The sequence below is a fragment of the Oncorhynchus kisutch genome, linkage group LG7 (assembly GCF_002021735.2).
Source record: "Oncorhynchus kisutch isolate 150728-3 linkage group LG7, Okis_V2, whole genome shotgun sequence".
Taxonomy (NCBI): Eukaryota; Metazoa; Chordata; class Actinopteri; order Salmoniformes; family Salmonidae; genus Oncorhynchus; species Oncorhynchus kisutch.
Window position 1 is genome coordinate 31,389,715 of NC_034180.2, and position 16,104 is coordinate 31,405,818.

Here is a 16,104-nt window from a genome sequence, read left to right on the forward strand (position 1 = left end):
GGGGGAACAACACCGTAGGGGAGAAAAAAACATTTGACATTTGACAGTGTTTGTTTTATGATTCGTGAATTATTTCCACAATGTCTACGAAAGCAGAGCAATGTAAGTACTATTATTTAAAATATTCCTATTATATCCTCCCATTTTTTCGTGTAATTTTCTAGTAAGAAAGCGAATGAGAGGAGCTGTCCTTGGTGATGAAACCGCGGTTGCTAAGGCAGGTTGCAACACGTTCTCGCGTCGCAGAGGATGGCTCGAGGGGCTGGTGTCTAGGGGATGCTCTATGTTCTGACGGTTGTCACAAAAAATATATGAACATAACATTCTAACCGATATTAAGCATTCATTTTTGATTGACACGCTGTATTGGTATCACGGTCGATTTGATACGTTTTCCACTGAACAATATGGTGGCATTGTTGATCAATAATGTGGTTGATTTGCTTGTTCATATCATATCTTTTACGTTCATAACATAAATACGAGTTTTTTCTTCATCATTTACCTCTGAACAGGTGGATAAACAGACTGTGGTTACATTATTTGATACACTATCAGATTATTTACTCTAGAAAAGGAGAGTGAATAAATGCATAGTGTAATAAACAATTGGTGGTTTGTTGTTGTTGTCAATCAACACACCTTGAAAGAACTCAACATTTCTCAAATAGGCATATAATGCATGGAATAAACAAAGTTCCTATATATACATTTATCTGTAATAAACCCTGCTTAAATGATTTTACATCTATTTGGCCATGTTTGGGGCATCTTAGAAGGTACTAAATGCTATTCTATGGTACCATGTATAAACACCCACTAGGTAGCTTATAGAGATGTGTGTTGTTTCTCCTGCATTCTGTAGGCTACATTGACATTACTGAATTGATCAGACATTAGCTTGCACAAGTATCACACGTTTTAGCCCTTAAAAACAAGAGTTGATATTTGGTTTTGGCAGGCAAAAAATGAGAGTTTTTAGCCCTTGCTAAATTTTTCCACCCTGTTGGCTCTAGCAATTGAGCCTGTGGACGAGGTGCATTTCGGGTTTTACAAAGTGTGTCTGAAGGGAGCCCTGCTGATTCTATTTACAGAACCACTGTGTTGTAGCCAACCATGTTTTCCTTGGTATGAAATTTGCAGAAAATGAACACACTCCTACACCCATGTATATAGCCTATACACAGTCATTTAATTACACATACACCCACACCCTGCCCCACACAAACACAAAGCCTGTGGGTGTTATTGTTATTTTTGGGACATTTGCAGGTCAGCGAACACTAAACACTACCAGTGTGAGTCACAAAATGGCACCAAAACAACCCACTCCAGGGCTGGTTGTGACCTAGCTGGACAAACACAAAGGTCACTTAAAGAGAGACCGACAGGATGCCACAAGGACAATGACCCGTTGCCATGCTTGGGGCAGACTATCAATAACCAGGCGTATACTGTACCAACCATAGCCTATTGCCCCCACCTCCCTTGAGGCTTCATCAGACTTATTTTGTTTGTTGCTCTTTATCTTGTTTAGTTGCCTCTAAGATACGATACTTGCAAGAGTATCACAACCGTGTGCAACACAATATTTACCCCGTGCCCTCCGGAACAGACATTGCAAACACACTGAAATACTTTTCCCAAACCCTGCTCAGGTAAGTACCCTGCGCTGGAACCACAGGTGAAGTAACGGAACGTAACAGTATTTGATGTTTAGCTTCAGAGGAGAGGTGACTGGGGTTTAGCCTAATTCTAATACATGCACAGCAATAAGACAGGATTATTGCTGGTAGGAAGTCAGTTGAAATTAGAAGATATACATGTAAGTGGAAATATGTGAAACGGTTTCCAACAGTGCAAGTGTATCATCATTTAAGAATCCTAGTTGATAACCACCCAGGTCCTTTTTAGAGAGGGGATTGAGTTGCTCCATCCTCTGCCTTTGTGATACCATATGTTTAATGTTGCTGTATGAGGACCATGATCCTACAGTATATCAACAACAAGAGTCAACAACACGATCCCTTCATATCGCCCCATGGCTGTCTGATATTGTAGTACGCTCTTTTTAAATAAAATAGAGAAGCTTTGTTGGGTTCCAACCAATAAATCAAATCTGCCAAGATTGCCATTACTGAGTCTTTCCAATGTGGGTGTGCCTCAGGGGGATATGAATTGTGTTGATGTTGTAAGTAGGCGGCTATGAATAATAATGTGAATAATTATGTTATTTTGCAGAGTGTACCTGGTATGGTTGGTATTATATTGGAGAAAAAGTACCAAAAATAAATAGCAATTTCAACCCCTCTGTCAGTTCAGTAGTAGCTTTGTAGATGCACATGTTCCTAGGATGGCCTGTAGTCTCACTCCCAGAGGGGCTAAGGGAGGTCTGGTCCTCTGGCTCCTTGGGTCTGACAGTCCCCAGTGTGCAGTGACAGAGAGCCTGTGGAGGGAACAACACGTCCCCTCAGAACAGGTCAAGAAGCCAGAGCAGCCATTATGGCCAAAACCAGTATGTGACATTTATTTGTTGAGTTTGAGCAGAGCTCTCTGTGAGAATCAGTTGTGCTTTGATCATTGGCTACAGAAATCATCATCATTAGGCACAGTTATCTAAAAGGATGGGGATTAGGGAGACAGAACTTTCATGTTTCACTTATGAAAATTATGGGATTATGACAATAATTTTCATTTCATCACACAGTGGACACAGTAGTGCATTTTTTTATGATAATGTTCAAGTCAATATTGGTAAACTATCTTGGATCTTTCTGACTTTGCTGAGAGAATGATCTAGCTAGATGTGCTTGCTAGTGTATCGTTACAATCCTGGCATCCTATTGGTCCTTGGCACAGATGGAGTGTGACAAGGGCTGTGATTGTATGAGCCTATGTTGTGGCAGCATGTTAACTCTAATGACAATTGTGTCTGTGAGGCTCAGTATCGCTGCGGTGTGAAGGGAATCACACTGGTATGATACTGTAACATTCGCCTCGTGTTTTCCTTGAGCCAAATCTCCTCCCTCCCAATTCACACAACAAACCATGCCTCCCACATTGAAACCACTCTGCACTGCTCAGTAGACTCTCAGACATTCTGACAGACACCTGTGTTTCATTAGCCTGGGGTGAAGAGAGGGAGAGAGAGAGAGTGTGAGAGAGGGAGCACTGAGGCTTGCATATGTCAGGTTCCTGGGAAAAAAAAGAGTCCCGCACAGACAGAGGATGGAGCGCCAAATTAATATTTCATTAATTCTGCAGCATAGAGCGATATCAGTGTAAGACTATTATGATATTAGTGTAAAGGGATGCGGCTACCTGGGCTCATTTTAAGGGGCTTACTCCAAGGGGTGCTATGTAACATGTCATATATTAGTCAAGTAATGTAGTTGCCACATTTTCCTCCCAGCCAGTCATCTAGAAAGTAACACCCACCAGCCAAGCTGTCTAGCTCTCTGCAGCAGTGAACCATGGATTCACAGTCGCCCTGACCCCATGCCAAATTCCATTATCATTTGAGTGACTGTGAGGAACCAAGATGCAGTCTGATACTGAATCAAGATAATTTCATGTATCATATTATAATGTGATTTCCTTCATTCCTAGTTCCTCTTGAACCTTGCCTGGCATGAACAAGTCACACTCAAAGGAAATGAAATATCTCACATTTAGCTAAGAAACAGTGGTTATTACGGTATTATATCCCCTAGTTAATGCTTATTTACAGCAATGTCATTTATAGTGAGTGGCTCACTCAAGCTTTAGAGAAACTAGATATTGCCGCAGTTAGCGACAACATTTAGAAGATAGTGACAGTGTAGGTTGTTTTATCGGATCTAAGATGTGTTTTACTGTGTGTGCATAATGTGTGTCTGTGTGTTATTGTATGTGTGTTTGTTTGTCTGTGTGTCTCTGTGCGTCTGTGTGTGTGTTCAATTCAATGCTGCAGTTGAGTATTTGCAAAGAGGGCAGTGATATTAAGTCATACTCCGCAAGATATAAAGCTAATCTCCCCCATTGTTGGAAACTGACTCCCTTCCAACTCACTGAGAGAATGTTTTTTACACTTTGGTTTCCGGTATTTAAAATTGTCCAACTTGAGGCCAAATTCTTACGGAGTATAACTTTCAGGGGAATAGTCAGAGTATGATGATGTTAATCTTGAAAAATGTCATAATAGTAGGCTATTCTGTATTGCTACACTAAAATCCCCTTACTCACTGCCCCTGTAGAAATGCTATACTCTAACTCTATGAAAAACAAAACATCAGAATATGTCATCTGGGCTCTCATGCTAAGTACCTCCAAGTCATTTTACTGATAGAACAGCTTAGTTCTTTAACATCATGTTTAATAAAAGAGCAAGGCTCTCTGTCCCCCCGCCTCCCCACCCCTAGAATCCCCACACACAAACCAACCAACTAGTTCTTTCCTCTCTGTAAATGGTGAGATATCCACCTTCCCAGGGGACAGCAAACACAAATGTTCATCCCCCATTAGCTCACAAACATAATGCTACCTGTCATCCCGTTTGAAACAACCTATTCCTTTGTCATTATAGTTTCTCCCTTACCGTAGATTAGTTCTTACATTTATTTTAGAGACTTAAATCCATATGCCTGTTGGATCCCATTATTTCTCCTGATGATACTGATACAGTATCATAATGAATGCATATGGACATTTTTTCTCTGGTGCAATAAACATGTGCTGTGACCCAGACATTCTTATCTAACCTCACACACATGTTTATTACTAGCTGAAGCATGTTTCAAAAGTGTCACCTCCGTATTTTCCCTAACCGATTTGGTGTCATTCCCATCCTTGACGACAGCCCTACAAAACAGGGTAATTGTCCCTGAGAAACATCATGGCCCATTGGCCTCTCGGTATGATTGCTGCTGAATTGATCTGATTGGAATATGGCAGCCACAGAGGGAAAACCATTTGCAGTTTCCCCTTCAGAGAAGTATGGGGTTGCCACTGAAAACATGCATTTTTTTTCTCCTTGTCGCCAGATACGCATGAGATGCAGTGATCATTGCAGTTTTTGCAAACATTTCTGTTCATGTTTTTTGTTTTCAGAAGACAGAGATGTACAAAAAGTGAAATAGAAAATGAAAGTAATTCTACATCACACTGAACAGATAAAGCAGGGAACAATTCCCAATGCCTTCAGTGAAATACTACAGACACTGCATCCTATGTGGAGTCTATCTGGGTTGGTTCTTTTCTATTTACGCTGTCTCTGTAGTGCCATTTCAATGTAATGTGCTGTTTCTTTGTGTCTTTGTTGTCTCTTTTTTTCCCTTGTTCCCCCCTATCCCTTCCCTCCTCCCCCCACCCCCGGAGCAGCATTCTGTCCCGCACAGGCAGGAAGGAGAACCAGGAAGCTTCCAATTTGGCCGTGCCCATGACCATGTGTCTTTTTCCTGTGCCATTCCCACTCACCCCATCTCTAAGACCACAAGTCAGTTCCATCAACCCTACAGTTACTCGCTCCCTCCTTTACAGCGTTCTGCGTGATGCCCCTCCAGACCGCGGGGGGCAGGGGCAGCAGAGTCGGGACGCTCAGCTCTCAGAGTACCCCTCTCTGGACTATCAGGGGCTCTATGCGACCCTCGTGACCCTGCTTGACCTGGTGCCCCTGCTGCAGCACGGTCAGCATGGTGAGTGAAACCAGGACATACCTCTGTACGTGTCCATCGCCCTACGACCCGTTTTGACCACATGAAGCTGCCTTTTTTGGCCTCATTCGCTCCAGGAGACGAGTCCCACAGAAGACCTAAAGGGATGCATGGGGTGATGGGGAACATGCTGGATCCTGCCAGCTAACTTTGTTGATAACTTATTTCTAGACATACTGTAGTACTGTACACATGTATTAACTGTTTGCGATCTCTTTTTCAAAAATGTATTGAAAATGGAAATGTATCTATAAAAAAAGCTATTTTAAAGGGTAAATTGCTATGGCTGGCATATGTTGTGTATATATTAACTGCACCAGGTAATCGTAATCTGTAAATAGCAAGTCTGTGAATATATCTGTTTATATGGAATAAGCATGAAAGCGCATCTCCTTGACTAGAAAGCACCACCCTTTGCTGAGGGAAACACCAGTGCAGTATTAATAGGTTTTACTGAAACCGCACTGACCTAAACTGAGTCTCACAATACTCTCTCAGGATTTTGTTGTATTTATACACATTGCATATTTATCCATTTTCTTTAAGTTGTAATGCCAAATGTTTATTTACTTACATATGTTTGCAACATATGTACATTTCATTGAATTACTGTCTCTCTCTCTGTGTCTGTGCGTCTTGGCTCTCCCTTCTCCCATCAGATCTGGGACAGTCCATATTTTACACAACAACTTGCCTCCTGCCCTTTCTCAGTGACGATATTCTCAGCACTTTACCCTACACTATGATCTCCACATTAGCTACATTCCCCCCATTCCTGCACAAAGACATCATTGAGTACCTGAGCACCTCTTTCCTCCCCATGGCTGTATGTGAGTACAGCCACTCTGTATCTAACATCCATCTACTTGCATGTGAAAAAGAACCCCTTTTCAATTCAACATGAAGTTAACAAGTCATTAAGTGGGATAAGTCTCATTCAATATCAGTAGTCATACACGTTTACCAGACATTTCAGTATGCATCACCATATCAAAGGAACTGCCAGGTTGGTATCCCACAGTATGCAGTTCTTCATGAGGTTAAGGTTCTTCATGTCTTTTCTGTCCTTCTTTAGTGGGTTCCACTAGAAGAGAAGGGGGCGTTCCAGCATATGTCAATCTCTCTGCCTCCTCTATGCTAATGATTGCTATGCAGTACACCTCCAACCCAGGTAAACCTTGAACTCAGGTTATCCCAAACCAGTACAATACAGTACATCACAGTGTCTATGTCCAGTGTAGCACAGCCTGTCTTTTGATTAAAGTACTGTACACTATGTTATACCTGCCACCTGCCTGACTTTAGCCTCTGCCTTTTTGTTTCCAGTATACCACTGTCAGTTGTTGGAGTGTCTTATGAAGCACAAGCAGGAAGTGTGGAAGGTATATGTTTGTAAAATGCATGTGCCATATTCACATAGGTTAGATGTCTCTCTCATAGATCTGGAAAGTGTCAGTGAATAGCTTTGAGAGGTTCTTATATTTTAGTTCACTATGGCGTGTGTTGTGTTGTGGCAGGACCTGCTGTATGTCATATCCTACGGACCATCCCAAGTAAAGCCTCCAGCCGTGCAGATGCTCTTTCATTACTGGCCAAACCTAAAGCCCCCAGGAGCCATTAGTGAATACAGAGGCCTGCAGTACACTGGTGAGGGGCTTATGGTCTGCCTGTCAGGTTGGTCTTCTGTGCAACAAACCTTTAGATTGCAGGTCTAATCCTCCTTCCACCTCTGCATCTCTCCCCTCTCCTTTTTTCCCTCCATTCTATTTTCCACAGCCTGGAACCCCATCCACTGCCAACACATTGAGTGTCACAATGCCATCAATAAACCTGCCGTCAAGGTAATATCTGACTAACTACTGTACACTGTACACAAACATAAAGTGAATACACAAAGTATGTGCCAGATTGCCATGGTGTGTAAAAGCGTCTTGGTGTTTTCTGCTGGAAGCACAACTTTAAAGCAACCAGCGAATGCTTGAGTGACTTTTGTCGTTCTGTCGTGTAATGATATCACTGGCCACGCAACTCAAGGCCTGTTTGCGCTGCTCTGCGTGTCTCTGCTCAACTGTGCTCAAAACTGACAAGTAGAGCGGAGAAAGGAACAGGGGCAGGGACAGGGGCAAGATTTCAATTAGCCAGGAGCACAGAGGGTGTGTGTGTGTGTGTGTGTGTGGGGGGGGGGGGGTGGTCCTAATTGGAAGCCATGACCCCATACTGCCCCTGAGGATAGTATGCCTGTAAACGAGAGCAGTAAATTACAGAACATCATCTGAGCATCTCGGCCATTAGCACTGTGGTCTAATACAGGGTCATGTACAGATCATAGATAACAGAACATAGACATATGCATGCAGCCAGCCACAGACTAAAGGCAAGCAGAGACAGATAGAGGGGACATTATATATATACTGTATATATATATATTATATATATTACCAGTCACAATTTTGGTCACACCTACTCATTCCAGGGTGTTTCTTTATTTATACTATTTCCTAGTTTGTAGAATAAAACTATGAAATAACACACATGGAATCATGTAGTAACCGAAAAAGTGTTAAACAAATTTAAATATATTTTATATTTGAGATTCTTCAAAGTAGCCACCGTTTGCCTTGATGACAGCTTTGCAAACTGTTGGCATTCTCTCAACCAGCTTCATGAGGTAGTCACCTGGAATGCATTTCAATGAACATGTGTGCCTTGTTAAAAGTTAATTTCCTTCAGGGGTGGTATACAGAAGATAGCCCTATTTGGTAAAAGACCAAGTCCATATTATGGCAAGAACAGCTCAAATAAGCAAAAAGAAAAGACAGTCCATCAGTACTTTAAGACGTGAAGGTCAGTCAATCCGGAAAATTTCTATAACTTTGAAAGTTTCTTCAACAGCAGTCGCAAAAACCATCAAGAGCTATGATGAAACTGGCTCTCATGAAGAACGCCACAGGAAAGGAAGACCAAGAGTTACCTCTGCTGCAGATCATTAGTTCATTAGAGTTGTCAGCCTTAGAAATCGGCAATAAACTGCACCTAAGATTGCAGCCCAAATAAATGCTTCACAGAGTTCAAATAACAGACACATCTCAACATCAACTGTTCAGATGATACCTTCATGGTCGAATTGCTGCAAAGAAACCACTACTAAAGGACAATAATAATAAGAGACTTGCTTGGGCCAAGAAACACGAGCAATGGACCGGTGCAGTCTGTGCAAGGACGTCTGTCGGGAGCTGGCCTGCAGAGACACCACCCTCACGTTTGACCAGCTGGTGGACCTGTCCATCTGGCTGGACAACCTGCTGACTACTCGCGGGCGTTCAGATCGGGGTCTGGTGGTTCCATCCTCCCGCACCCCCTCTCCGAAACCCATGGAGCTGGGAGGGGCGGTGCGCAGAGAGACCGGAGGGGGTTCCCGCTTGTGCACCATCTGTGGCCGCAGAGGTCACACTGCCGTTCGGTGCCAGGTTGGTTCCTCTAGGAATCGAGGCAGCAGGCAGGGTGTCACCCCAGGTGAGCTGGCACCAATCCTACCCATGAGCCCTCTGTTGCACATATGTTTGTGTTTGTCACGTTCCCTGAGTTTTCCCCGCATTCCCAGCATAAGGCGCTCGTCGATTCATGCGCGGCTGGGAGTTTTATTGATAGGGCTTTAGCCCATAGTTTAGGGATCCCCATCGTTCTCGTGGTTGTGCCCTTCCCCGTTCACGCCTTAGATAGTTGACCATTAGGGTCAGGGTTGATTAGGGAGGTGGTGGGGCATACGGAGAGAATTAGTCTCTTCCCTATTGACTATAATGCATTTCCCGTGGTGCTGGGCCTACCCTGGTTAGCTTGTCATAACCCCACTGTTTCTTGGCCACAGAGGGCTCTCACGGGGTGGTCACGAGAGTGCTCAGGTAGGTGTTTAGGGGTTTCCGTTGGTGCTACTACGGTGGAGAGTCCAGGTTCCCAGAATGCGAAGGCAGACACACTGTCCCGGATGTATGACACAGAGGAGCGGTCCATGGATCCCACTCCCATACTCCCGGCCTCTTGCCTGGTAGCACCGGTAGTGTGGGAGCTAGACGCAGACATTTTGCAGGCATTGCGTACAGAGCCCGCTCCCCTTCAGTGTCCGGCTAGGCGTCTGTACGTTTCGTCTGCTGTCCGCGACCGGCTGATCTATTGGGCTCATACGTCACCCTCCTCTGGTCATCCTGGTATCGGTCGGTCGGTGCTCTGTCTTACTGGGAAGTACTGGTGGCCCACTCTAGCTAAGGACGGGAGGGTTTATGTTTCCGCCTGCTTGGTGTTCGCCCAGTGCAAGGCTCCTAGACACCTGCCCAGAGGTAAGTTACAACCCTTACCCATTCCACAACGGCCGTGGTTGCAGCTGTCGGTGGATTTCCTGACTGATCTTCACCTTCACAGGGTAACACCCCGATCCTGGTCGTTGTGGATTGTTTTCCTAAGTCCTGTCGTCTCCTCCCTTTGCCTGGTCTCCCTACGGCCCTACAGACTGCTCTGGCTCTGTTTACACATGTCTTCTACGGGGTGCCTGAGGATATAGTGTCTGATCGGGGTCCCCAGTTCACGTCGAGGGTCTGGAGGGCGTTCATGGAACGTCTAGGGGTCTCTGTCAGCCTTACCTCAGGTTTTCACCCCGAGAGTAACTGGCAGGTGGAGAGAGTTAACCAGGATGTGGGTAGGTTTCTGAGGTCTTATTGCCAGGACCAGCCTGGGGAGTGGGCAACGTTTGTGCCCTGGGCAGAGATGGCCTAGAACTCGCTCCGCCACTCCTCCACTCCTCCACTAACCTCTCTAACACTTTTTTGGTTACTTCATGACTCTATATGTTTTATTTCATAGTTTTGATGTCTTCACTATTATTATACAAAATAGAAAATAGTCCAAATAAACAAAAACCCTTGAATGAGTAGGTGTGTCCAAACTTTTGACTGGTAATGTATATATGTATATATAGTACATTCAGAAAGGGTTCAGACCCCTTGACTTTTTCCACATTTTGTTATGTTACAGCCTTTTTCTAAAATGGATTAAATTATATATATTTTCCTATTCAATCTGCACACAATACCCCATAATGACAATGTGAAAACAGGTTTTTAGACATTTTTGCAAATGTATATCATTAAAAAATATATATATACCTTATTTATATAAGTATTCAGACTCTTTGCTATGAGACATGAAATTGAGCTCAGGTGCATGTTGTTTCCATTGATCATCCTTGATTGGAGTCCACCTGTGGTAAATTCAATTCATTGGACATGATTTGGAAAGGCAAACACCTGTCTATATAAGGTCCCACAGTTGACAGTACATGTCAGAGCAAAAACCAAGCCATGAGGTCAAACGAAATGTCCGTAGAGCTCCGAGACAGGATTGTGTCGAGACACAGATCTAGGGAAGGGTACCAAAACATTTCTGCAGCTTTGAAGGGCCCCAGGAACACAGTGGCCTCCACCATTCTTAAATGGAAGACGTTTGGAACCACCAAGACTCTTCCTAGAGCTGGCCACCCGGCCAAACTTAGCAATCAGGGGAGAAGTGCCTTGGTCAGGGAGATGACCAAGAACCCAATGGTCACTCTGAAAGAGCTCCAGACTTCCACTGTGGAAATGGGAGAATCTTCCAGAAGGACAGCAATCTCTGCAGCACTCCAACAATCAGGCCCTTTATGGTAGAGTGGCCAGACGTAAGCCACTCCTCAGTAAAAGGCACATGACAGCCCTCTTGGAGTTTGCCAAAAGACACTAAAAGAACTCTCAGACCATGAGAAACAAGATTCTCTGGTCTGATTGAACCAAGATTGAACTCTTTGGCCTGAATTCCAAGAGCCACGTCTGGAGGGAACTGGCACAATCCCTATGGTGAAGCATGGTGGTGGCAGCATCATGCTGTGGAGATGTTTTTCAGTGGCAGGGACTGGGAGACTAGTCAGGATCGAGGGAATGATGAACGGAGCAAAGTGCAGAGAGATCCTTGATGAAAACCTGCTCCAGAGCACTCAGGTCCTCAGACTGGGGTGAAGGTTCACCTTCCAACAGGACAACGACCCTAAGCACACAGCCAAGACAATGCAGGAGTGGCTTCAGGACAAGACTCTGAATGTCCTTTGGTGGCCCAGCCAGAGCCCAGACTTGATCCCAATGGAACATCTCTGTAGAGACCTGAAAATAGCTGGCAGACCTTGAGAGGATCTGCAGAGGAGAATGGGAGAAACTCCCCAAATACAGGTGTGCCAAGCTTGTAGCGTCATACCCAAGAAGACTCGAAGGTGTAATCGCGGCCAAAGGTGCTTCAACAAAGTACTGAGTAAAGGCTCTGAATACTTATGTAAATGTGATATTTCTGTTGTTTACTTGTAATACATTTGCACAAAAAAAGTAATCTGTTTTTGCTTTGTCATTATGGGGTATTGTTTGTAGATTGATGAATTTTTATTTTATTTAATCAATTTTAGGCTAAGGCTGTAACGTGACATATGGAAAAAGTCAAGGGGTTGAATACTTTCTGAATGCACTGTACACAGACTTATTTGAGTTTGAGGTGTTATCACGTGTCATGGTACAAGCATTGAAGAAATAGGGTGTGGTATGCACTTCTTAGGACCCCTTACAATCCTATATCACTGCTACTATTGTACTGTATATTCCTTCTGGATCCTGTAACTGTCTGTTGTCGCCCTATAGATGTGCATCGATCCCACCCTCTCCGTTGCCCTGGGAGAGAAGCCCCCTCCTCTGTACATCTGTGAAGAGTGCAGCCAAAGGATATCAGGGTCTGTTGTTGTAAAACCTTACTCTCCACCAAGATGCCATTCCAAACATACGTCACCTGCTGTCTGCTTCATTATTCCGGTCTTTATCCTGAGGGAGAGGCATCACCATGGTTACATAATTCCATTGAGCAGATAATGAGATTGCCATCACTAAACAACTTGTTCTCATTTCCTCTGACTTATGGCATACTGTATACACTGTCTATGTCTAGCTCTTTAGAATACAATGTCTCTTCTTGGATCCTCATTAAAGACTCACAATATAACATGAAGCAGTCATGCAGACTACTGTATATGTGTGTGTATCTGCTAGAAGTGTATTTATAAGGTAGTCTCCGCTAACTATAATTTGATTTATGATTTATATATTTGTGTGACTTTACAGAGATCATGCAGAATGGCTTGTTGATGTGCTATTGCCCCAAGGTGAGTGTTAGCAAATTAATCTCTCTCTCTCTCTCTCTCTCTCTCTCTCTCTCCCTCTCTCTCTCTCTAGAGTCAATCAAAGGGGAGTTTTAGTTATGACTGTAGGGAGGGAGGTGGAAGTTAGGCTGAGTGCCCACATGAAAACAATTACAGTTTACAATAGAAAACTACAGTAATTACTATAGAATTCTTTAGTAAACTGTAGTATACTGTAGAATACTATACTACACACTGTAGTATCCCTCAATCATGTGTAGTACTTACTATAGAATGTTGTAGTATACTGTAGAATACTATAGTAATAACTACAGTATTATCCAAAAAATGACACTGTAGTAAATACTACAGTAATGTTAGCAAAAACACTATAGTTTTTTAACTATAGTAAACACTACAGTATTTAATTTGCATATACCCTGCCCACTCCCCTCTCCCATATCCCAGTTTGTGCCACCCGTAAGTGAGAAACCTACCAAATACCTGCCAAATATAGACCAACTATTGTGTTCCCTACAGGTTACAGAAAAGAGCAGAAGCACTGTTCTTCAGGTTATGTGTAACGGCGTTCTTCGTTTGTTGAAAGAGAGTCGGACCGAAATGCAGCGTGGTGGTTACTCATGTCTTTAATGAAAAAAGTGACGGTACATGAAATAACGATAAATACAAAAAAACAACAAACGGAACGTGAAACCTAATACAGCCTATCTGGTGAACACTACACAGAGACAGGAACAATCACCCACGAAATACAAAGTGAAACCCCGGCTACCTAAATACGGTTCCCAATCAGAGACAACGAGAATCACCTGACTGCTGATTGAGAACCGACTCAGGCAGCCAAGCCTATACAACACCCCTAATCAGCCGCGATCCCAAATACTACAAACCCCAATACGAAATACAATAACATAAACCCCTGTCACACCCTGGCCTGACCAAATATATAACGAAAACACAAAATACAATGACCAAGGCGTGACATTATGTGCTCTTTTAGTACTTCTCCAGTAGGTTCTCTCAAGGACAAAGCCTCCGATTTCATGTCAAATATAATAAAACAAAAGCGCTATAGTAAATACTACAGCAAGGTCTGCAAAAACACTACAGTAAATACTACAGTATACTACAGTCCTCAAAAAACGCAAAGTAATTATAGTATATACTACAGTTTTCTTTTACTACAGTATTTATACTATAGTTAGTCCAGTATTTCTACCATGGTATACTACAGTATTTTTGTGTGGGTGAACCCAATGTCTGTCTGTATGTTATGTTGAATATCTCTGGCCTCGTCTTTACAGCTGAGATATCTGCTATTTGTCAAAAGAAGGTAAGGCCTGAATGTTGGTACATTCATATGTGTTTGTGTTTGCTTGGGTTTGTATTTGTTTGTGCTCTCATCAGTTTATGCTGAATTCATAGTAGTATATTTGATGGCTAAAAATACATGGCTAAAAATGAGTACCCCTTTTTTCTACATATTAGACCAACAAGTGAAGTAGAGTTAAATAAAGGTTAAATAAAATAAAAAGAGTGGTGGATTGGAATTGTTTGCTAGTTTGTTTGCATTTTTGGATGGCTTTGCTTACCTAATCATGGACAGTGGCTGTGCCGCCCTTGCTATGTCATTGCTGGTTAATGTGTTGGTTAATGCCTAGGGCCTTGGCAAAGTATTCAGACCTCTAGACTTTTTCCACATTTTGTTAGGTTACAGCTTTTTTCAAAAAATGATTTTAAAACAAAATCCTCATCAATGCATACCCCATAATCACAAAGTCGAAACAGATTTTTCAATTTTTTTTGCAAATGTATTAAAAATGAATAACTGAAATATCACATTTACAAAAGTATTGGAATGCATTTCAATTAACAGGTGTGCCTTAATTTGTGGAATTTATTTCCTTCTTAATTGAGACAATCAGTTGTGTTGTGACAAGGTAGGAAGGTATACAGAAGATAGCCCTGATTGGTAAAATACCAAGTCCATATTATGTCAAGAACAGCTCAAATAAGTAAAGAGAAATTACAGTCCACCATTACTTTAAGACATGAAGGTCAGTCAATGAGGAAAATTTCAAGAACTTTGAAAGTTTCTTCAAGTGCAGTCGCAAAAACCATCAAGTGCTGTAATGGAACTAGCTCTCATGACGGTTGCCACAGGAAAGGAAGACCCAGAGTTACCTCTGCTGCAGAGGATACGTTCATTAGAGTTAACGGCACATCAGATTGCAGCACAAATAATTGCTTCACAGAGTTCAAGTAATGGACACATCTCAACATCAACTGTTCAGAGGAGACTGCGTGAATCAGGCCGTCGTGGTCAAATTGCTGCAAAGAAACCACTACCAAAGGACACCAATAAGAGACTTGCTTGGGCCAAGCAATGGACATTAGACCGGTGTAAATCTGTCCTTTGGTCTGATGAGTCCAAATTTGAGAATTTTGGTTCCAACCGCCGTGTTTTTGTGAGACGCAGATTAGGTGAACGGATGATCCCCGCCTGTGTGGTTCCCACCATGAAGCATGGCGGAGGAGGTGTGATGTGTGGGGGTGCTTTGCTGGTGATACTGTTGGTGATTTATTATGAATTCAAGGCACACTTAACAAGCATGGCTACCACAGCCTTCTGCAGCGATACGCCGTCCCATCTGGTTTGTGCATAGTGGAAGTATAATTTGTTTTTAAACAGGACAATGACCAAAAACACACCTCCAGGCTGTGTAAGGGCTATTTGACCAAGAAGGAGACTGATGTAGTGCTGCATCAGATGACGTGGCCTCCACAATCACCTGCCCTCAACCAAATTGAGATGGTTTGGGATGAGTTGGAGCAAAACGTGAAGGAAAAGCAGCCAGCAAGTGCTCAGCATATGTGGCAACTCCTTCAAGACTGTTGGAAAAGCATTCCTCATTAAGCTGGTTGAGAGAATGCCAAGAGTATGCAAAGCTGTCATCAAGGAAAAGGGTGATTACTTTGAAGAATCGAAAATATTAAATATTTTATACTTTTTTGGTTATTTCATAGTTTTGATGTCTTCACTATTATTCTACAAAATTGAAAATAGTAAGAATCAAGAAAAAATCCCTTGAATGAGTAGGTGTGTCCAAACTTTTGACTGGTACTGTATGTATATATATATATATATATATATATATATATATATATATCATGCCATCATCCATCCAGTGTTTATTTACCAAT

At 42.7% G+C, this 16,104-nt stretch overlaps 1 protein-coding gene across 6 annotated transcripts in view; it reads left to right on the forward strand.

Annotated features, from left to right (window-relative positions):
- LOC109894465 (protein unc-79 homolog) overlaps nucleotides 1–16,104 on the forward strand; it is a 48,895-nt gene continuing 32,791 nt past the window's right edge. For 5 of the 6 annotated variants that reach the window (XM_020487974.2, XM_031828936.1, XM_031828938.1 and 2 more), the window contains exons 1-11: nucleotides 1–102; nucleotides 1,538–1,658; nucleotides 5,359–5,672; nucleotides 6,350–6,520; nucleotides 6,766–6,861; nucleotides 7,017–7,072; nucleotides 7,208–7,337; nucleotides 7,467–7,531; nucleotides 12,389–12,477; nucleotides 12,863–12,903; nucleotides 14,205–14,233. In XM_020487974.2, the coding sequence (XP_020343563.1) occupies nucleotides 81–102; nucleotides 1,538–1,658; nucleotides 5,359–5,672; nucleotides 6,350–6,520; nucleotides 6,766–6,861; nucleotides 7,017–7,072; nucleotides 7,208–7,337; nucleotides 7,467–7,531; nucleotides 12,389–12,477; nucleotides 12,863–12,903; nucleotides 14,205–14,233 (1,134 nt within the window). In that variant the 5' untranslated portion in view covers nucleotides 1–80. The remainder of the gene's footprint in view (nucleotides 103–1,537; nucleotides 1,659–5,358; nucleotides 5,673–6,349; nucleotides 6,521–6,765; nucleotides 6,862–7,016; nucleotides 7,073–7,207; nucleotides 7,338–7,466; nucleotides 7,532–12,388; nucleotides 12,478–12,862; nucleotides 12,904–14,204; nucleotides 14,234–16,104) is intronic. The other variant, XM_031828941.1, reaches the window with a different exon arrangement.